Here is a 23174-nt window from a genome sequence, read left to right as displayed (position 1 = left end):
GAAGAAGACTTCTTCTATCAGTGGACTGGGGAAGAGAGATAGGGGAGGAAGAGGGAGGGTGGGACTGGGAAGAGGTGAGGAAGGGGGCTATAACTAGGCTCCAAAGTGAATAAATTATAAATAATAATAATAAAGAACATATTCCTGATGGGGAAATTACTGCTTCTGTTTACTGGTAGAAAAAAATCTGGCAAACAAAAACATTTTGCCAAAACTTAGCATTGTGAAATTCAGGATAACTCAATCTGGATTAAAAATTGCCCTTAGACTGTACAAAAGAAAGTGATATCTAATAATCTGATAGGCACCCAGGGAGACTGCTGGAAGTCCTGAACCTCCTTCACGGGACCTTTAAGATGTAAAGAGCCCTTTATATATGAAAACAAGTACAAGGTGTGATTTTATGGGCCCAGGCCTAGCAACCCCTGTGTGCACTCCCAGCCTGTTCCTCACCTGCTCTCTTAGGCATCCATAGATTAGAGAAGCTGATTCTTGCCTTTACCAGGTTGGATGGTTATATTTAGCTTAAGCTATTTCTGTGGAACTGGGAACTCTAAGCGGGCAGTCATTGTCTTTTCCTTTCCATTTGTGGATTCATGGTTGGTGTCACATAGTTACAATGTGGTGTCTTTGGGCTCCTGGACCTTACAGTTACAGGCTCAAGAGACCAAGTCTTTGTCAGATATGACAGACTGGAAGAGATCCTGGTCTACAGTTGGAGCTCTTTCCCTAGACCGGTCTCTCCTGTAGAAAGTGAATGCCCAGAACCTATTATAGGTGTTATTCCTACAGGGGGATTTCTATTCATGTGGCTCCTGTTGTAAGAATACTGCACAACTGGAGGGTCAAAAGTAAGCACAAGGGACAGCTTACCTGCATCAAGTAGTTCAAAGTTGCAGTAGTGAGGGTTTAGGGACCCCAAACAGTTTGAAAACCATGAAACTAAAAAGGTCGTGCCTTTGTCCTTGCCAGTCTAGACAAGATTCATATGCACTTGAGAGTGAACATCTTTGAACATGGCCTTCACTTAGGCTATTTATCCCAGATAAGGTTTAGAAAAAAGAATAACAAAGTTGTAAATCAGGGTGATCACGCTCAGCCCAGCGCATTGGCCAGCTGTGTTCTTCTCTGGGTGACCTAATGGGAAATTAGTCATGTAGCCTCATACAGCATGGTGCTCCAGGAGAGGACATAAAATGAATCCCTACGTTGGATTTAGCACCTCAGAGGCCTGCCACCAATCTGTTGGCCTACTGTTCTCTTGGCCTCTTTGATTTCCAAATATAGCAAGCATGGGATTTCCCCAGAGTTAGAAAGCTCCTGTGACTCATCCCAGAGAGACTTGGCAATAGTTCTTGGCCCAGGAGACAGCAGGCAAACTGCACAGCCCAGAGCCTTGGAGGGATACTGTAGCAACCGCAGGCTTGTAGCAGAACCACAAAGTGGTTCTCCAAAAAGTAGCACTGAGTATAAGACCGCTGGGGTGGGGTGCAGCGAGCTGGAGGCTTTCTATGTTTTCACAGAAACATGAATGTAAAAACATTGAGTGAAAAGAATAACTGCATACATGTGGCATATTCAAAACTATGTTTTCTATTACTTATAAATGTTATATCACTTACTAGTTACACACTCTTCTTCATGATTCATTTGTATGACTCTAGGCATGGGGGGAATTGTCACATAATTAGGCTATGATAGTATGTCAAAAGGAAATGCATTTGTATAAACTTAAAACTTTCTTGCAAGGAAGAATGAAGAGACCATGTTTTAGAAGACTACAAATGGGCTACACATTGAGTAAGCCTAGCAAAATCATAAGGCAAATCAGTGCCTGCAGGAAAGGAGGAAAGGATTTTCTATGTGGACGGCTTTACAAAGCTGGTTCTTTAGAAGTGTTCGCTACCTGCTACCCGGCTCTGGAGAAAACTGCAACCAGAGCTGGCTCCATCACCAAGTCTCCGGTATCTAGTGTCCATTAATACCAAACCAAAGAGGCCGCCAAGAAGTGAGGTCATCAAGGTGCTTACTGTGTATTTTTATCTCCCAGTTACTAAACAAGAGGGGGTTAATTTACAAATTCATAAATTTTGCTGAAATCAATTAGAGAAGGTATATTGTATAGTTAATATTAGAGACATTAAGTCTGTTTAGAACTCAAATATTCATACAACCAACCTTTTCGTGTTCAAATTAGGACTAATGTTTTAGTATTTTATAAGATTTTACCATATGTCTGTAATCTGCTGAGCATATTCATACACAGTCTCTAACTTAGAGAAAAAATGGATGGGATAAATTCAAATTACTCTTATTTCTGACCATATCTAAAGATGATTTTCTACTAAAAGTATAGGGGGAAAATAGAAGAGCCTGTTTACCTTCTCACCTTTAGTCTACATGAATTTCTTCATTCGTTCTGCTTTATAAACAGTTATAAACTAACTAGTTATTGCAGAAATAGTATTGTATAAAAAGAAAATATTTTTAATTTTAAAAGAACAATCATAGTATAGAAAAATTGTGAGTAACACTTGAGAAACTGAAGTTTATATGAGGTTTGTTTAAAATATACATTTAAAAAATTTTAATGGAGAATTTTAATTCATTTTTTGGAAGAAAAAAAATAAAAAGCTCACTAAGATGCTACTGTGAAAGTGCACGAGAATTTTTTTTTTTTTTTACTTTCCGAAATACTTATTACACAGTAGTAAATAGAAGTGGGGTAAACTTTAGAATTCTCACTAGCTGTCTAATTAATATTATAGAAAAAAGCAATGATTTTTAGCATGTTCTAAACAATATCACAAAATATTGTAAATTTAAAACATAGGCTTAGTTGGTCTTTCTGTGGCTAATTCTAAAGTCGTAAATTACCTTCATGAACCATTGATTTTATTATATTGTAGATACAGTTCAGTATCTAATATATATTGTGTTTTTAGACATATCATCAGTTACAGAGAGTCTTTGAAGTCCCAGTAATCTGTCAGTATCCACCAGGAACTGGCTCCTCGATCCCTTTGGCTACTCAAACCTGAATACTCACAAATCCCCAAGATAAAATGGCATAGTTTTTACATATGACCTGCACATATTCTTCCATATATGAATCATCTCTGTATTATGTATTATACTTATGCAATATAGGTTCTATATAAATACTTGACATATTGTTTAGGGAATAATGATGAGAAAGTTTTTATCTATTGAGTACATGCACACACACACACACACACACACACACACACACACATCTCAGCCAGGATAGCCCTGGATATTCTGTGTTGTAATAATTTTAAAAATGGCTGTTGGGCTATAAAATGTTTATTTGCCCTAATATTATCACAGCAGTATTATATAACCTGCTATCACAATAAGACAGAGGCATCTTTTAGGTTTTATAATTGCCATATTTACCTTGGGCCAGGCAGATAGATCTATCTACGCTGTCTGAATCACTTCACCATCCATTTCCCAGCCCCCATCCAATGCCATCCTCCTTCACCATCCTATCGTCCGTCCATAATCTTATAAATACTTGCTTTTATTCTTCATCTTTTCATGCCATTATTGGAGTCCTTTCTCTTTGCCCACATGGTTTTTTTCTCCCACACTAACTTGTTGTGGCGTCCTCCTTCCTCCTCTCTTCCCATCCATCTCTGCTGTGATTCTCATGATTCTCCAGTTCTCAAAAGCCCGGGAACCTAGCCACGCTACTCCATTCTGCCCTGCCCAGGTATAGGCCGTTTAATGAACCAATCAGGTATAATGTTTTAGACAGTTTGACATAGACAAGGATGGATGTATCCAGTGGACAGTAACCAGATCTTGAGGGCCAGTAATTAGCATTAGACCAACCTCTACCAGTCCTGGAACTCACTATGTTGACCAGGCTGTCCTCACAGAGATCTGCCTGCCTCTGCCTCCTGAGTGCTAGGATTAGAGGTGTGTACTACTGTGCTCCGCTCAGATGTAATTTTTTAAAGAATGATTTTGGGTCATGGTTTGTTGAATCCAAGTAGCTGAGCCCATACAGATGGAGATCTGATTGTTTTGTATTGCTCTCTACTGCCAGGACTATGATGACACTCAACAAAACTCAAAATGTTCTCTTTAAGAGACTGTTTCATTAAAGATATGTGTATCCCTTTTCATCAACACTAGAATTCCCGTTGCCGTATCAAGCAGAATTCTTCATCAGAAATATGAATGTGGAAGAGATGCTGGCCAGTGAGGTTCTTGGAGACTTTCTCGGGGCTGTAAAAAATGTGTGGCAGCCAGAGCGCCTCAATGCCATAAACATCACGTCAGCCCTAGACAGGGGTGGCAGGGTGCCGCTTCCTATTAACGACATGAAGGAGGGGTAAGACAACTTTTATCTCTTTGCCTTAAATGTGGATTTTTAAAGTATGGTGACTTTATCAAACTTATTATAGATGGAAGATAGCCTATTGCATTTTTCTTTTTAATAAGAAATAGATATTATGAAGATATGGACATATAAGCAATTTTCTATATTGACAAAGAGATAGTATCAACGGTTCCTTCAATCACAGTACCCCGGTCCTGTGAATCTAATTGTAGATTGGGATCGACATCATAAATTATAGCACTAAGCCTTTTGTACCTTCGGAGACAAGCTGATTATTTAGGGCCATGCATTTCAAAGGAAATTGACGCCCAGTTATCAGCTGGAGGACTCACCGCCTGCCGGAGCTTTATTCTAGGAAACTATTTCTTCGCCTTTCACATTCTTTCCACCATGTGTTGGTGGCTGATGGCTAAAGTGGATTTGAAACCCATTCCCGTGACACTAGAGCCAAAAGTTTGGCCTTGTCACTCACGAGCTGGGTGACATTGCACAAATGCAGAACCCCTCTGTGCCTCAACTTCCTTTTCTGTTCCAGTGGGGATGGCATCCTCTCTCAAGCTTCTTAAAGTGATTAAATGAGACAGTGCAATTTGAGATGGATGTGCCAACTCTCAAGCAGTACAGAGTGTGACCTGTGTAAGTAAAAACACTCCTGTTGGGTAAATCGAAAGCATTGCTGTCAGTATCACACCAAAACTTCCATCTTTAATTTCTTATCTGTAGGTCGATAGAGAATTGCTTCTCACTCAATCCTGTGAAAGTGCAGTACGTGGAATAAATCACAGTTTACACAACATATATCTGTCCCCAACTGTCCCTTCTCCCATAATCCTGGGAACACTTCTCTGCAGGTGATATCTAGAATTAACCAGGATAACTGGATTCATAAGAATCAGATTTCAGGGCAGCTTAATGGAGAACTTGTTTGGAAATAACAGAAAAGATCACAAATACACATAAATGAGGTCTGAGAGGGTAGGCAGGAGATGGCTGGAGGAAGCAGCGGTCTGTGAAGTTCAACTTAAAATTTCAGAATTAAGTTTTATCTTGAATGTTATAGCAATGGGTTTCGAAGTCAGTCAAGCACACACAGAAGTGCTTTGAGGAAAATGGTGGGCTTATCTCTTGTCTAAGTGCTGGTTGGCTTTTTATATGAAACATAACTCTAGAGGTTAAATTTTCACTGTGGAGTTGCAATGTGGATCTCTTCCCCACCGAGTAAATTAAAAAGCATAACTGTGGAACAAGGTGATCAGGAGAGTTCCCTGAAAACACTCTCCTAACGTACACCACTTTTTCAGCAGCCCCCTTAATGTTTTCCAAGATGATTGTTAAAAAAAAAAAAAAAAAAAAAAACAGCCAGAAAGAATTTGCAAGCAACAGAGGGAGCCCCAGGCGCTGATAGCCCTACTTCTCTGTGCTCACCCCTTTTGTAGTCAATAGTGCAGACCCTACTTTTAAGATGGAAACTAAACTCAGTTAAATTAAGCAACTCTCCAAACCGAACACCAACCTGAAGCAGAGCTTTCCCACTGTGTCCTGCCTGGGAGTGACTGGTAAAGTATTATTTAAAATGTAAATGATAGATAGGTTACTGGCCTCTGATACCCTCTAGAGTTTTTGAGCTGGGCCTGAGCATGTGACTCTAAATTAAGAACAGAATTTTGGCCCTCCAAGTCCTTGTTGAGAGTTCAGTCATTAGCTAACTGACCCGCAACACCTGCTTGAGGGCAATATACACTGTCAGCTATTTGAGAGAGCCTGCCCTGTGGCATTTATTTAGAATCTTGTCTCAGATCCCTGCCCAACTTGAAATGCTTTCCATGAGCTTTAATTTAATGTTAAGCCTTAACCTTTGCAAAGTATGCATAGGAGAAGTCTTTCAAAATAGTGTTTCTATAAATTGTACCTAATGCCAGCTCTGTCCCTCTAGCATCTTCAAGCAAGCCCTAGTGAAATAAAATCCTACTTGAGTTATAGTACAGGAGGAAAGTGTGTCCCTAGGAATGATTTTGTATATTTTCTTAAGTTGTTATATAAAGTTGTGATAACCAAAACCTTTTCACCCACATTGCCTTATGATTACAAGTAAATCCCATACTTTTTGCAGCTCTATGCCTTTCTTTCTTTTTAATGATGTATAGTGTATATATGTAATTCACTTAATACACTTTTAAATGATGTATACTGTGCATATGTAGTTCACTTAATATATTTTTAAATGATATATAGCATGTATATGTAATTCACTTAATATACTTTTCGCTTTTGCATTAAAAATAATGAACTATAAATTTACTTAAAATGAAATATTATAAACATAAACAGGGAAGGACAGATTTAGCCAAGGAATTTCAAATATTGCTTTTCTAAAATCTTATTTTAAAATAATGTGTATGCTTCAGCAATAGTAATTAAGAAAACTAATAAATGTGTTCTCTCAATACTTACCCTAAATCGTACTCCAAGATTTAAAGGAAAAAGATAAAGATCTTTACGAAAAAAAATTTTTTTAACTCACGGCAGCCAGCCACAATCTACTAGTGACATATATTTTTCTGTAGCGACCTAACCAACACGTGTCTTAGAGTAGCGTGTCAGAGAGGTAGGCCCTTTTATGCCCTTCTACAGCCCAAACGGCCATTAATTGCCCAGTATTTGGCATCCCAGCTCATCCTTCGTGATGAGCATTTTCGCATCTCTACAGAACTTGCTGACAGCTTTCAGACTTCTTCTAAATAAAATAGAAAACAATTATAAAGATTGACTTCAAAGTGAGTAAGCTTCTGCAAAGGAAGGCTGAGCCCTCTGAAAAGATTAATTTCACTTGCCAGACTCATAACCCCAAGGCAACTGTGCATGGACTCGGTGTCGCTTTTGCTTCTGACATGGAGCCAAGGGCTGAGGACTCTTCGATGTATTTAGCCTGGGATAAAGCTGGTGGAAAGAGGAGCAGGGTCATATTTCATGCTAGGCATATTGTAGCTGCCAAGCACGGCTGAGTGATGTGGTGTAAACGGTGACTATGAAGGGAATGATGGGGTGTGAGGATTAAAGAATATACTCACTTTTCATAAGAGATTGTCAAACCTATTTCCTCTGGTGACCAAAGCGTGCAGATCTAGCCTCAACCAGTGGCAGAAAAACTATCCTCATTTATTCTCTGGACCATGTCACAAAATTCTCTATCGAAGTAACTCTATCAAAAGCCTCAGTGAGCAGTTGAGGAGGAGAATTCAAGTCAGAACTGCTAGATACTGTTGTGATGGAAAGTTGTGATGTTGGGCCAAGGTGCTCAGCTCTGAAGTTGCCTCATCTTTTCCCTTGTCCATGATTGTGTATGTGTGACCATTCCTCAGGAGCTGTTCGCCTCGCTCCTTTGAGACAGGGTCACACTGGCATGAAGCTCAGTGATTAAGCTAGACTAGGTAGCTGAGCCCCAGGGTTTCTGATGTTTCTGCCTCCCCAATATTGTGATGGTTACGATAGAAACTGCTGAAGACTGAACCACGTAAGGCATTGTATTTGTGGAAAGTTGGGTGGATGTTGTCCTGAAGCAAAGGGATCTTTGCATAAATGGTTGATAGGAAAGTTTCTGTGTCAGGCTCATCATATGCAGTGTAGAGGCAAATGAGAGAGTGACGGGGCAGAGATAGCTGTGCAGATTTTAGTCAGCTCAAGATCATCATATGTGGAACTTGGGCCATACAAAATCCATAGAGCATCCATCCTCCTTCCCTCAGAATTCCTTTACTCTATACCAGTTCTCACAGAATTTACAGCAATCCTGTTTTCAGGACTCTGAGAACTAACCACTCTCCTCCTTTCAGTAATAAGAAGGTAATATTTTTACCTTTTTTATGGTAAATTTTTTTCTATTTTTAATTGATATGAGAACGTTCACAAAGCTCTGGATTAAAATGGAATTGTTAATCCCATTATAATTTTAATGCCTGGGCATTACTTAGTCATTTGGTTATATATCTTATAAAAAGTTTTATAAGTCTTTAATTTTCATTTTATTTTTAAATTAATTACAGCTGTATACAGAAGAAGTGGGGTGAGGGGCAATCAAGGAGATGCTGCCGCTTCTCCTGGAAGCTCACATTCCAGGCTGACATGTGGCATACATGGGTATACACTCAAGTTGGTTTGTCTCTTCTGGACACAAGATCAAGAGGCAAATGTATTCCATGAGAGGGACAGTTATGGAAAGCATATATTCATTTGTAATCACTGTCTTGCTCTTGCATACACTTATTTTTCTGTTTGTTGATTCCTCACATTAAGTGTTTAAATGCCTCGACAAAAACATTCTACCTCAAGGGAAACTGGGTTATTCAAATTGTCCTAAAAACTGTTAATAAGGAGTTTTATTAACTCCTAGCATTTTGAAGCACCATTTATTCACCTAGAGCAGTAGCTCTCAACCTGCGGGTCATGACCCCTTGGGGGTCTCGTATCAGATATCCTGCATATTGGATATTTACATTATGATTCAATACCCTAGCAAAATTGGAGCTGTGAAGTGACAATGAATAATTTTATGGGGAGGGTTACCACAACATGAGGAACTATATGAAAGGGTTGCAGCATTAGAAAGGTTGAAATAATATGTGCCCATCTCAACTTTTTAGACACATTTTAAACATTTGATTGGGTTCAAGATAACAACTATCTTCATTAATTTTTTTAAATTGTATATTCAAAAGATAGCTAAAAAGAAAACACCATGAAAGACATGACATTTTCATGTACAGCATCAATTGATATTATTAAGTATGGTCTCATACAAATTTATATTAGAAAAGCCAATGTGTCCAAACTTGCTTATTCTACAAAAGAAGCAACAACAACAACAACAAAAGGCTTTTTTTGTCCCATGAGACAAGTCTACTGTCGACTACTGTTCTTCCTCCTGACCTTTGTGCTCTGTGTTTTTAAGTGGTAAATGCTAGCTCATTTATTCACTTAGCAATGGCAAGGACTGGGTTTCAGAACAGTTCCAGGGATGTTGCTTTGCCCCTGTGTAGGGTGTTGGTGACTCAAACTAAAGTGGTGGCAGTGAGGTGGGAGCAAGTGACACTTGTGTTTGCAAGTTATTTCAGGGCAACTGTCAGCAACCGATGATGGATTGAGCTGTGAGAGAAGGAGAGGAGTCAAGGATGATGGTGCTGGAGATCAGGACTTGAGCATCTGGGGTTGCCAATCACTAGGAAAAGGAGATAGAAGGAGGAACAGGTGGAGGTGGGGTGGGGTGAAGATGAGCTCAGCTCGGAACATATCAAGTTCGAGGAGTTTATGGATCGTACTCACAGAGATGAAAGTAACTTGGCACAGTGGCAACTGCCATAAAAATGTTTCCACTTCTGGGCATCTCTTTTAAGACAGCAACAGCAAGGAATATACACAGAGGTGGGCTTTAAGGTCTTATTTATAACATCAAAAATTAGAAGCAACTGCATGTCCAACTTAGAAATAATTGCTGAAAAATCATGTGCACTTAAAAAATTATATTGCCATAAAACCATAATTACAAAAACTACAATATGGAAAATGCTTATGACGCATTAAGTGGAGAAGCAGGATACAAAATTAAATTTTAGAGATGACTGCAATTAGGTTAAAATATATGCATTTGAGAAATATTCTACAAGGTACATTGGAAAATGAAAATAGTTACCTTGGTAATATAAATGGGTTCTGTTTTTATATTCCAAGTTTTCTATAATGTTTTTATATTACTTTTATAATTTAAGTGAAAAACACATTCCAAAGTAGCAAAACTTCTTCTGCTTATTTATATAAGTTTAGCTGAATTAATCTAAAATCTTATTAATTATAAATGCAAATCAATGTTGTGTTTGAGCAAGAGGGCTCTTAACAGTTGTGAGAAACATCCCTTTATCTCTATTCATGGAAATATTTTGCAGTTATCAAGAGAAAAATGTACGGTGTTAATAAGGAGATGGAAATTGAGTTTTGTGAAGCTGTAAAGCAGTGAGCTTTGTAAACAAAATATGTATGCGATCGTGCAGCACTTAACTTTCCTGGTGATTTCTTAACATCTGCTTCCATTCTGAATTTTTAGTTTGATTTTAACTTTGTGCATTATTCACTCCTATTTCTCCAGGGCTATATAGTTGTGGTTGTTGTTTTTAATTGTACCTTACATGACACTTAAGACCTAATGCGAATTGATCTATTTGAACAAAATAAAGAACAAATAGATTTGTGCAGCTGTGTTCTGGAACCATTGTGTCTGTGACATCACACTTACACTGACACAGTTTTGCACTTTTATTTTACATTTTGGTGTATTTCACTTTAAAGTGCAGTAGCATTGAGCCAGAAGTGGTGGCTCGTATCTATAATCTCGCTACGTGGCTCATTGAGGCTAGGGGATTACTCAGTTCTCGCCACATAGTGAGTTCCTTAGCATGTTCGGGTTGTAAGAATGAGGTCTTGTCTCCAAAAAAATTAAGGAAATAACGTCTTTATTAAGGTAGACTTCACATATTGCACATTCTACCCATCAGAACAGATGATCATTCTAATAAAGTTTAGGGGATTTATAGCAGCTCAGCTGTCCACTCCCAGCCCTGTACACATCAGTGGCCACTCTCCACCAACCACCTTAGTTCTCGGCAAACTCTAGCTGATGTGGCTGTGTCATTACATTTACCTTTGCTTGGGCATTCCACAAAAATGGAATGGTGTGGTGCATGGTTGTTATGACTGGCTTCTTCATCACTTACCATATTGGTTTCAGGTTGCATTCATAGTCTATAAAAAAATACTTCATTTTGTCTTTTTAGTGAATAATACAATATTTTGTGGCTGTAGTCTTTTGTTTGTTCATAAGTTGACAAGCCTTTGAATTATTTTCACATTTTTCCTCTGAGAAATGCTACTGCTGTGAACACCAGCCATACATTTTGCATAGATATCTGTTTTCATTCCTCCTAGGCAGATCCATGGGAATAGAATTTCTGAGTCATCTGGTGAGCCTGTGTGTAACCTCTTGAGGAACTGTTAAGCTGTCTTCCCAAAGCCTTGAGCCGTTTCACATTCCATCAGCAGGCAAGGAGGGATTTGATTCCTCTACATTCCCCCTCACACCAGCTTTCATCCTGCTCTCTGATTATCATCATTCTAGCAGGAATTAGGTGTATCTCCTTGTGGATTTGACATCTCCTTCCTTAGTGACCAATTGAGTATCTATCTTTCCATATGCTTTTTATGTGCAATGCAAGAGAAAATTTCTGTTTCGGATCTTCTTTGGTGATAGATCTATTCAACTTCTTGATAGTTCTTTTTTTTTTTTAACTGGGCTGTTTGTCTTTTTACGACGTGAGAGTCCTTTACATATTCTGGATGCAAGTCACTTATCAGACATGAGATTTGTAAATAACCCCTTTGTAACTTATCTTTGCTTTCTTGCTATTTGCTCTTTGAAGCATGAAATGTTTTAATTTTGATAAAGCTCAGCTTATCTAGTTTTTCCTGTCACTGCTGGAGCTTTTGATGTCAAAGCTAAAAACACCATTGGTGAACCAAAGGCCACAAGGATTTATGCCTATTTTCTTCTTAGAGTTAACCACTTTAACTCTTGAGTTTAAGTCACTGTGTGTATCTTTAAGTAAACTGATTTTAGAGAGCTTTTAACTTCATAGCGACATTAAAGAGCAAGTTCAAAGATGCTGTGTGTGCCACTGTTCCCACACGCTTGTAGCTCCCTGATTATCATTGTTTTTTCCCAGAGTGGACAAGAGTGATACATCCATCGTCAGTCCATAGCTGAGATGAGGGTTCTGGGTTTAGATAAGTGCACATGACATATGTATGCTATGGTATATCACACAGGTCATTTCACTGCCCTGAAAATCATCTACATTTCATCTCTTCATCTTTATTTTTCCTCTGCCCCCTAGCAACCATCTTTTTTATTCTCTCTGGAGTTTGCTTTCTCTGGAATGTCATTATAGAGCAAATAATTGGTATAAGAATGCATTTATTCTTTCATTTAGTAAAGCTATCGAGCTAAGTTTCCTTAGCTTGATAGCTCATTTTTTTCTATATGTCCTGAATGATATTTCACTTCCTGGACATACTAGAGTTAACTATTCACCCAGTGAAAGATGTACAGATCGCTTCTTTGCTTTCCAATTGTAAAGATTCTGTATTCCTTATTCACACATCTACAAGTTTTTATGTGGATACAAGTGTTGGCTCCTTTTGTTAACAGCTGGACCATAAGGTAAAATATGCTTAATTTTGTAAGAAAACTTCAAACTGTCTTCACATTGGCTGTGCCACATTTTGTTACTCCAGCTAGAAAGTTCTGGCTGTTCCAGAGTTTTTGTTTTGTTTTGTTTTATGGTATTTCAATGCTGATTTGGTAAGTTTTTCTCTAATAAATATGTGATATGGAAGACCTTTTTACCTTTATTTGCCCTCTGTATGCTTTTCTTGCTAAGTTCTTTATTAAGGTTTTTCTTTTCTTAAAAAAGTGTTTACTTATTTATCTATCATCTATCTATCAATCTCTATCTATCTATCTATCTATCTATCTATCTATCTATCTATCTATCTATCTATCAACAGTCTCAAACTGGTCTTGAACTCACTAGCTGGGAATGGCTTTGGATCCCTGCTCCTCTTGCCTCCACTTCCTGAGTGCTGGGATAACAGATGTCTGCTGTCATGCCCAGTTTACGAGGTGCTAGAGATGGAACCCAGCAGTGCGCAAACACTCCTCCAAGTGTCCTGCCTCCTTCAGCCCTGGGACACTTTTCAGTCAGCTTCATTTTATTATTGGTTTATGTTTGACAACAGCTCTTTATGAGATAGGAGGTTTGCAAATGTTTTTACCCAGGCTCTGGAAAGTTTTCATTGACAATTTGTTTGGTATGAGAGAGAACTTAAATTTGTCTATTTTACCAATTTCTTTATTTCATGACTAAAACAGTGTTTGGTCTTAGAAAATCATCTAGTATTTCTCTGTTACTTTCTCAAAATTGTACTTATGTTTGTGACTCATTTTAAGGCCACACTTGTGAAGAATACGAGGTACATATGAAGACTTAGTTACAGATTTTTTAAAAAATCTGGACATTCAATTGTTTCAGCAGCATTTGTTGAAAGGACTAGCACACCTTAGTGCGTTAGTGCATTTGTCACCGACTAATCAGGTAGCTGTGCTCACCTAAGTTGTTAGATAACAACTGTTGCTAGGCTCTCCATTCGGTTCCACCCTCTTGTCTATTCTTCCACTGCTCCCATTTTGTTCTGGTCACTAACTTTGTTGTAAGGCTCAAGGTGGGGCCGTTTCAGTCCTCCCAGCTTGCTCTTCTGTTTCACTATTGGGTTTGATATTCGGAATCTTCTGTCCCTCTCTGTAAGGTTTAGAACCAGTTTGTCAAGATCCTCAGAGCAACCAGCAGGCTTTTGATTAGCATTTCACTGAGATTATGGATTAATTTGGAAAGAACTGTCATTTTGACAATACTGAGTCTTCCTCTTAATAATTTTCCCCATTAATTTTGTTTTTTATTCCTTTCATAGAGTTTTGTTTTTCTCATATATATAGTTTGAATGTACTGTTAAAGATTTCTATTTAGTTTATTTTTGGTAGATTCTAATGTCAGTGGATAGTGGTTTTATTTCAAGAATCATCTTGATGTATGTAGAAAAATGATTTTTAGTGCTTTAGTCTTTGTATTCTGTTGTATTCTGTAAACTTACTATAATGAATCATTACTTCTGCGAGGCATTTTGTCCACTATTTTGGATCTTATTATTCATGAACAAAGATATTTTTTATTTCTTTCGAATCATCATGCCTTGAATTTCTTCCTCAGCCAGAACTCTTTCTTTCTTTTTTCATTTTAAAAATATAACATTAGCTATTTTGATTCTAAAAGATGGCCCATATTGAGATTATGAAGTTTCCTCCATTCATATAAGTGATTTTATAATTTGTGAGTGTTTGATTTTACCAAATGATATTTTTTAACCTATTAATAAGATCATTCTCTGTAATTCACTGATGTGATAATTTATTTTAAATTTTAATTTTTATAACTGGGTTAATTCTACATGGCTACCTCTTATAATTTTATTTATACATTTTTGGATTCAACTTGCTGGGTTTTTTGTTGTTGTTGTTCTTTTTATTTTGTTTGGATTTCAGATAACTCTGAAACTCACTATGTAGTAAGTGAGGCAAGCCTAAAATTTCTGGTTTCCCTGCTTATACCTTGCAAGGGCTAGTCTATGGGAACCATCTAGAAAATTCCCTATTGGCTTCTGTATTCTGAGGACATTCCAGGAAACCAGCTCTATTTTACTCAATGAGTAAGGAAGTCCAGAGTGAGAGTTTGCAGTTTTCCACACCAAGGGTTGATTACTGATCGGTTCCTTTTCTAGATTGTGGGTCTACACAGATTGTTTCTTTTTTTACTGCTGTGGAAGATGGGTCTCCTCTGTAATTGTTAAATTTCATCAACACAATCAAATTTTGGGTATGGAGATGATTGTGGTATTTCTTGGTTATCTGTTTCTGTCCATGAAATCTCTTATAATGTGTATTATTTATTTCTTGCATTACCAACTTGTAAACAACCTCCCCATTTGCCTGCTTTATCAGTTTTTGAAAGAATCATCTTCTCATTTCTTTGATTTTCCTTATCAGTCTTGTTTCTAACTCATTCATTTCTTATTTTTTTGTTACTGCTTTTTATTAATATACCTAGGATTTAGTTTGCTGACTTTTTTTTTTGTCCTAATGTGGATGTTTGTGTGATTGATTCTAAATCTTTCTCTATTTTAATATATTCATTCAGCACTATAAATTTTTCTCTAAGAACTGCCTTGGCTGTTGCCCCAAATTTTGAAAACCTATGGCATTCTTTCTGTTCATTTCAGAGTAGTTTTAAATGATTCTTTAATTTTTTTTTTTTTTTAACTCACGTTATGTGTTGCTGGGTTGGTTTCAGATACTGTTCTGTGTTTTTCATGCTGTGATGTTTGCCTCCAACTTTTTTTTTTCTTGGCAATTGGACTGATACTGAGTAAAAGGAACTGCTATAAGTTAAGTTACCGTGTAGTTAAAATGCGGGGCTGGGCCCTTGTGAGGAGCTACCAGGTGGGCCTGTGCCTGGGAGCTCATCCTCTGTAGTTTTCTTTTTAACAGACGTTGGCTGAAGCAGAGGAGTGAGCGCTTCCCTCTTGGGCTCGTACATTATTCCCAGCAGTTGCAGTTCTGCCTAGTCTCTCCTGAAGGCAGGCCTTTTGAACAACGGAATTGTTTATTTCTCTTTTTTTCCTGCCGACGACACGAACATCTAGGTTTCCCAGAGAGAAGCTGAGCCAGGTCTACCAGTGAGAAAGCCCGTGCCAGGGCCCTCCATGACCAGACTGCAGTAGAGCTGTGACTCAGGCTTGTCTGACCCTCCAGCAATGCCCTAATGCTGCTCCTGTTACCTGCTCACCTTCTCGCAGGACCCCTGATGGGCTCTGGCTTGTAAACTTCTTTTCCAGGTGGCTGTGATTATCTGTATGCATCTGTGAGTCTGTTCAAGCCCTGGAACACCAGTTTGCTCTAAGGCCTTTTTGTCTTGCAGCTCTCTTTTCAGTTCTTTTTTTTTTTTTTTTTTTTTTCAGTTTGTTCAGTTTCTGTTTTCTTATTCTGTTCATCTTTTGTTTTATGTGGTGGTGATCGCCAATCTTATACTGTGTTAACTAGACACAAAACCAGAAGTCTTCAATCAGTTTTGTGGTTAATTTTGTATTTATGGCATGAGGTGGTAGTAATGGGATTTAATATTTTTTTCATCTTCATGTGGATACCTATTTGTTCTAAGACCATAAGTTGTAAATAGCTATTCATCTGCCGTCATACTTTCTTGTGACAATAATCCACTTACTAAATCTTAGAGTTGATTTCTAGATTTTTGGTTCTATTTCATTGATTTGTATATCTAACTCCATGCGATACACTCTGTCTTTATGTTGTAGCTTTGAGTACATTTGCAAGCCTTCATTGTGCATCTTTCAAATTTGTTTACTCGGGTTTTTCTTTTTTTTGCTTTTCAGTTTTCTTGAACTTTTTTGAGTCTCAGGATCAGTGTTTAAAATATTTTAAAGGACAGCTGCATCCCTGGTAGACTGGTCACTTTTTGCAGATACCTAATTCTTATCTCTTAAGAAAAGAAATTATAGTTATTTAGATAATTGCTTTGTTTTTCTCTTTTCCTTTGGAAAGTCGATAAGATTCCTATCTTCGGCAGAGTCTCTGGGATTGCCCCTGTCGCTGCAGTCCCTGTCCTCTTTATTGTGAAATCCCGTTTCTCAATTCAGTACCATTCTTTCCTCATAATGATAAGGGCACCCTTCAAGAAAACATGTTTTGCTTCATTTGTGCTGAACAAACAATGATTTTCTCTTCTGGTAACTTCTTTAGCTGAAGAGTGAGAGATCTGAAATGAAACCGAGCACAGAGGGGCCTGTGTGCGTGAAACACTGACAGAAATGTCCAGTTGAATAATGAAGTCGACAGAGAGCTCGGCTCCTCAAGGGTGTAATGTCATAATTGCATCATGAGAAAATCAAATGAAGAGCCACCACTTGCAACTATTATTTTAGTGATAGGGTTATTTTCTTAACAAATTTATGTGAAGGAGAATCTTAATGGAAGTAGTCTACCAAATACAATAATCAGGCTATATAAGCACGTAGCTGGTTTGAATTCGATTAAAAAAAACGGGGGGGGAATGAAATACAACTTCCCAGCCTTCTCATGGAATGGAAGGGGTGCCCCGTACACCTAAGCACTTAGTAAATATTGGTTGAATAAAGGAATGGACAACGGGAGGCCCCTCCATGAATCAGTGCTTTGAGAGCCCGGGCTCCTCTCTCAGAGATGATTCTAGTTAATCCCTCAATTCAAAGGGATAAGTCCTGCTTTCAGGGGTAAATTGTTTTTTTCAGTGTTTTCAATTTTCCTAAAGAATAACTTGAGAGTTTCACATTTTTGCAGCGTTTATGTCATGGTTGGTGCCGATGTTGCATTTTCTTCTTGTTTACGAGAAGTTGAAAATCCACAGAATCAGTTAAGATGCAGTCAAGAAATGGAGCCTGTGATAACGTGTGATAAAAAGTTTCGAGCTCAGTTTTACATTGACTGGTGCAAAATTTCACTGGTGAGTTTTTTTTTTTTTTTAAACTTTGCTTTTGCAAATTTAATTAGTAGTGATGTGTTTGGATATAACGTTTGACTAGAACGTGAATTGCTGTTGGAAATAAGTCCTAGGTTTTCTTTGTTGACCCTGTGGGCTTCCTTGGTGTTAAGGATTGAGGGCACATCCATTTGAGAATGAGTCTCGCCACCTTTGTGCTCCGCACTTGATGAGATGCTGAGGCTGGATTAGCTTGGCGGGTGGTCCAAATGAAGCCCTTGGGCATCCGGGAGGCTCGGCAGACACCAGGGAGCCGGTGTGGTGGGTGCAGAAGGCTCCCCACATATCCTGCCACCATCTTACTTTGTCAGGAAGGAGCAGAGCACAATTAGATAGTGCAGATAAAGCTGTGTTCTGCTGTGAGCCAGCACTCCACGAACTCAAGTGAGATAGGGGGAACAGCTCTAAGGGAGGGTTGTTTTGCCCACAGCCTTAAAAATAAATGTACAAGTTTCTCTTAAACCACCTTAAAACTGCGTTATTGATTACATTCATTCCTTGACAATTGCAAGCATGTTTTAAAATTGAATGCTTAACAATTGTAAGTGGTTTCACACACATATGTATAAAAGATGTATAGTGCATGCCCTCTTTGTCTTTCTAGACAATATTTCGATCTTATTTAGATTAATTATTTTATGGCCTTCAATTCTTTAGTGACCTTTAGATTTAACTTCTGTCAACTTTTTATGATTGATAGTGAGTGATTTAGATCTAAGTTTAAAACTGACGTTTGAACAAAGTTACTTACACACAAACACAACTGTCATGTCATGTCTTAGAGAGGCAACTACAGGTGGCTTTCCAGGCCTGGTGCTGGCATGAGAACACATTTCTCACGTTGCAATGCCTAGCACTCCCGTGGCTTTTTGCCCTGAATGCTTTTTTCCCCCCTTTCTTTTGTATCTTAGAAAATTCTACCCTTTCTTTGCCTTCTTAGATCTCATAAAATTATTATTAATTATTATTTTTTTATTATTTTACTAAGGCTTATGTACAATGCTGAGTAAATATTAATACTGTAGAGCTCAATATTTCTGTCTTGGTGCTAGGCATCTAAGGTTGACAGGGAGCAGCTGGGATCAGGACTTCGTTCCTCTCACCAAGCAGGAGACCACGGGCCCTGCCAGCAGCATTCTGCTCATGGCTATGCGCTGACGTGAACTTATGTTTAGCAACTGTGTCTAACTTCTAAAGGTTAAAAAAGTGTTCCAATTTTGAAAGTTCTGATGGCAAGGCTTTTATAACTGAAAATTTTGGGAATTTTCATTTTATTTTACATATATATGTGTGTGTGTGTGTATTTATCTATTTATATGCCACATCATTCTGAAATGTATTTTTGATATTTAAGGAGGTTTAAATAGAAGAGCCACTGGGCTGGGTGTGGTGGTACATGCCTGTAATTTCAGCACTCTGTGAGTTTGAGGCCTGCCTGTTCTATATAGGGAGTTCCAGGCCAGCCAAGTCTATATTCTCCCTTAAAATAAAATAAAGTAAGGATAAGATAGTCACATAACAAATGCAACAAATAAGCTGTGTTAAATGGAAAAATCAGGACTTAAATTTTTAAAATAGTATATGGTTGTGTTGAACAACCAGATTTTTGTTTTTGTTTTTGTTTTTAAATTCTACAAATCCAAACTCCAGGAAATTGAGTTATTTACCTATTATTTGGAAGGAAGCAGAGCACTGACTCCTGTGCAGGTGCTGAAGGAGCTTGCTAGCAGGGCATAACATACAAGCGGAGTTTTCCAGCAGGCAATGTTGAATAAAGCCAAAAGTAATCCTCCCAACATTTAAATCATCAAATGAAGCCAATTTCACGTGGCTACGTTCTTAGTGCCCTTCAGTGAAAGCCGAGGAGAATTACACGCAGCACCGTGAAGGCGGGCGGACGAGGGGGTTAGCGGAGGGGGTGCAGTGTGCGACACTGTGACCCTGGAACAAAACGTGGTAGTGCCACAGCACGGGGGAGTCTGCCTTCCGCGTCTCTTTCCAAAATTGGTGTCAGCTAAACAGAAGAAAGATAGAGTAGTCCACTGGAAATTCTCTTCGCTTTGTATGTTCCCTTTTTGATCCCACTAACCTTACAAACCATCCCTGTGTACTGGTTTACCAGCTGGTTGGTTAACATTTGCACATCAGTATTGTCTGCTTTGCAAGCAACAAGCAAACTCATGCACACACACATCATGCATATATGCAGATATGTGTGTATGTGTTTATGTAGCAAGAAGGCTAGAGAAAACAGGCCAAGATAGAGTCGTCACTGCTTCCATTCTTACTTTCCCTAACTCTAATAAAGAATAACAAGTCAGGATGCTAAAGCGATGAAAACTACTCAGCTTTGGAAGATAATTTTTCACAGACTGCTTTGGCGTGTCTAGATCTTAAAACCTCATAATGTTTGTAGCTGTTGATCTGATGTGCAATTGTCTTCTTTTATATCAGGTCGATAAAACAAAACAAGTGTCCACCTATCGGGAAGTGGTTCGTGGTGAGGGGATTTTGCCCGATGGTGGGGAGTACACGCCCCCTTCTGATTCTTTGAAAAGCAGAGACTATTACACGGATTTCCTCGTTACACTGGCTGTGCCCTCGGCAGTAGCGCTAGTGCTTTTCCTAATACTCGCTTATATCATGTGCTGCCGACGGGAAGGAGTGTGAGTACTTTCAAACACTAATAAAGAATTGGCAAGCCTGTTAAGACAATGACATAGATGATTCCATTAAAAGCAAAGTCGCATCTAGTTCATAAAACACACTATAAATGAATTGAAATTTTGTTCAAATCAAACAGTAGTGCTTTATTCCTTTAAAATGAATTAAAGTAGTTGTGAGGCTAGCAAACCAAATTAGGGGCCAAAATTACTTTATTCAGAAATGATTAAGGCTAGATATAAATTCATGATGGAAAAACATTCCCAAGAATAATGGAAGCTAGACACCGTGGATAGGCAAGCCATCTTGTGTGAGCAGAGACAGGCGTCTATTGACATGGTAATTGCATTTAAATAAATAAATTGTCTTAGTCAGTGTGATGAAAAGTGATGGTCAAAATTCTTCTTGAAGTCATTCTGCTGTCAAACAGGGTGACACAATCTAAATGTTTAAAATATATTAAAAAAAATAACCCAGGAGTAAATTAATGAAAATAAGGTATCATTTGAGTAATGAGTCTTCCCTTCATGAATAGTTAGCACTTTCAGGACATCTATGTCAATTAAGATAATCTCCCGAGATTACTTGGAAGTCAGGGTAACAAAGCCGAGGCTCAAAAACTCATAAAGCAGCAAGTCACAAATTCTCCATTCTTCATGTAGCCTGATTTCATTATGTCATAGAGTTTATTTCAATCAAGAGCTTGATTCTTAATCTCCATTTTTTCCATTTTCTGTGTGTTTCTCATCAGTATTCCATCGCTGTATGTCTACTCATCCAAGTAATATATAAACTCGTTGCAAACACTGCCTGGTTGCATCTGAGTCACGACATCAGCATTTCCACATCACACAAGGTCCCATGAGCATATAGTCTTAATGTTCCAAATATCAATGCTATTATTTAATTCATAAATTTTGTTTTGTTTCTAGGGAAAAGAGAAACATGCAAACCCCAGAGTAAGTGTCTTCTTTCCTGTTATTTTCTTTATCATTGTTTTTGTCACTTCTCAGTTACCCATCATGCTGCGCACATGTGTCTCATGCCTTCTTTTCATTCACCATTGTTCATTCTTGACTTCACAAACTTGAAAGCTGCTTTCTAACTAGAGATGTTTAGGATGGGTAGACAATAAAAAAAAAGGGCTCAAAACCTAAGGTAACCTAGATAAAAATTCAACCTAAACGATTTCAGATTCAGAATATTAACATGCCATTTATATTATGTGATTTCCCAATCTGCATTTCTATAAACCAGATGACAGATGACAAGGCCTTTCATACACGTTTTCCTGAATCTGCAGTAATAACCCTCCATAAAATGAAAGTCCCGTGAGTATTTATAAATGCCCCTACCAGAAACAATCATATAAAAGCTATCATAGTTTTATCTTAATCATAGAAATTAAATAGGTAACTAGTTTGTGACTTGGGCTGTAATATTAACATAGCGTTCCCTAGCTGAGTTTAACCTGAGACTTACATAAAGGTGCGCGAGATGCATGTTATTCTGAGCTAGTTTATAGAACACCCCCAAAGCAATAATGTCTTATTTTTAAAGAAAAAAAAATGACTTTTTCAAATTGGTGACACATTAGGGCTAGTATATGATTTTAAATACATGTTGTTTTATTTTATTTTTTTTCTTTTATGTAGTATCCAACTTGTCCATCACAGCTCTATTCAGAAATCTACTAAGGAGCTTCGAGACATGTCCAAAAACAGAGAGATTGCCTGGCCTCTGTCGACACTGCCCGTGTTCCACCCTGTGACCGGGGAGATCATACCCCCCCTGCACACAGACACCTATGACAGCACCAACATGCCGCTGATGCAGACACAGCAGTAAGTGTCCACTTACGTGGAGGCAGAGCAGCCCACGCGCATGGGTGGCGCACTGATATCTGCGCAAGCCATAGCGTGAGGCCGTTACTGGTCTCGTTCATTTATGATTGAAGAACATCGTGCCGACATATCATGACTTGGTTTGATGTAAATGTGCTTAAAGTCATTTCAAGATTTTTTTCATTAGTAAGAAAAACACGTCAATATGCGGGAAGGTAACACTGATTCAGAGGTATATCCCACGATGAACTCACTGTGGCAAAGATAGGCCTAGATGAAAAAATAAAAAATGACAGTTTCCTTGTTTGTAAGAGATGATGGATTTGGTTAGTTAATTTTTATTTTCAAGTGCCACAACCTTTATAATCTAGACTTTTTCTGTATAAAAGATTTTAGGTTTTTTTTTTTTCTCTTTCTCTCTCTCTCTGATCTGTTTGTATATAAAACAAGCAACTCTGGGCTCTGAACACGATTATTTTTGTTTGATTTTGTTCTTTTACAGCAGGTTTTCATGTAGCCCAGGTTGTTCCAGCTTCCTGCCTTGTTGGGAACACAGGCATGTGCCACCAAGTGCCGATGAACATACGTGTAATTACAGCCGGTCTTTCACAGCCGGTCTTTCATGCTTCAGGGACAGCGTTCAGGAAGCCGGGAGGGGGGCTTGTGGGGGAAAGGAGAAGGAGATTGCATACACTTAGGAACTAGATTTTGATATATGAAGCGGTAGGTAAAACCGCCATTTATTCCTTTAGAATGTAGGGGTTTTTTTTTTTCCTTTTTTTTTCAAACCTTATATTGGAATGGGTTAAATTGTGTTGCCCCAAGAACTGGAAGCCACAATTGTATTTTTGTGCTCCTTCCTATCTTAAATGTTCATGCAATGGATATGCAAAAAAAATCTCTCTCTTATTTCCCTTACACCTTCACACACACACACACATACACATGAGAGAGAGAGAGAGAGAGAGAGAGAGAGAGAATTTTATATGAGAATTGTGTTGGACACAAGTACTGTTCCATTGAGAGTGCTTATTAATAAGATCAGCTAAT

At 38.2% G+C, this 23174-nt stretch overlaps 1 protein-coding gene across 13 annotated transcripts in view; it reads left to right on the top strand.

Moving 5' to 3' along the window:
* Nucleotides 1-23174, top strand: part of Sgce (sarcoglycan epsilon) — a 70698-nt gene that overhangs the window by 34686 nt on the left and 12838 nt on the right. For 7 of the 13 annotated variants that reach the window (XM_060374115.1, XM_060374125.1, XM_060374122.1 and 4 more), the window contains 5 exons: nucleotides 4168-4366; nucleotides 17418-17580; nucleotides 20071-20282; nucleotides 21213-21239; nucleotides 21936-22124. In XM_060374115.1, the coding sequence (XP_060230098.1) occupies nucleotides 4168-4366; nucleotides 17418-17580; nucleotides 20071-20282; nucleotides 21213-21239; nucleotides 21936-22124 (790 nt within the window). The remainder of the gene's footprint in view (nucleotides 1-4167; nucleotides 4367-17417; nucleotides 17581-20070; nucleotides 20283-21212; nucleotides 21240-21935; nucleotides 22125-23174) is intronic. The other 6 variants (XM_060374118.1, XM_060374116.1, XM_060374126.1 and 3 more) reach the window with 1 other exon arrangement.

The sequence above is a fragment of the Meriones unguiculatus genome, chromosome 21 (assembly GCF_030254825.1).
Source record: "Meriones unguiculatus strain TT.TT164.6M chromosome 21, Bangor_MerUng_6.1, whole genome shotgun sequence".
Classification (NCBI taxonomy): domain Eukaryota; kingdom Metazoa; phylum Chordata; class Mammalia; order Rodentia; family Muridae; genus Meriones; species Meriones unguiculatus.
Note: the sequence above shows the minus strand (reverse complement) of the source record. Positions and strands in the feature narration are given on the sequence as shown.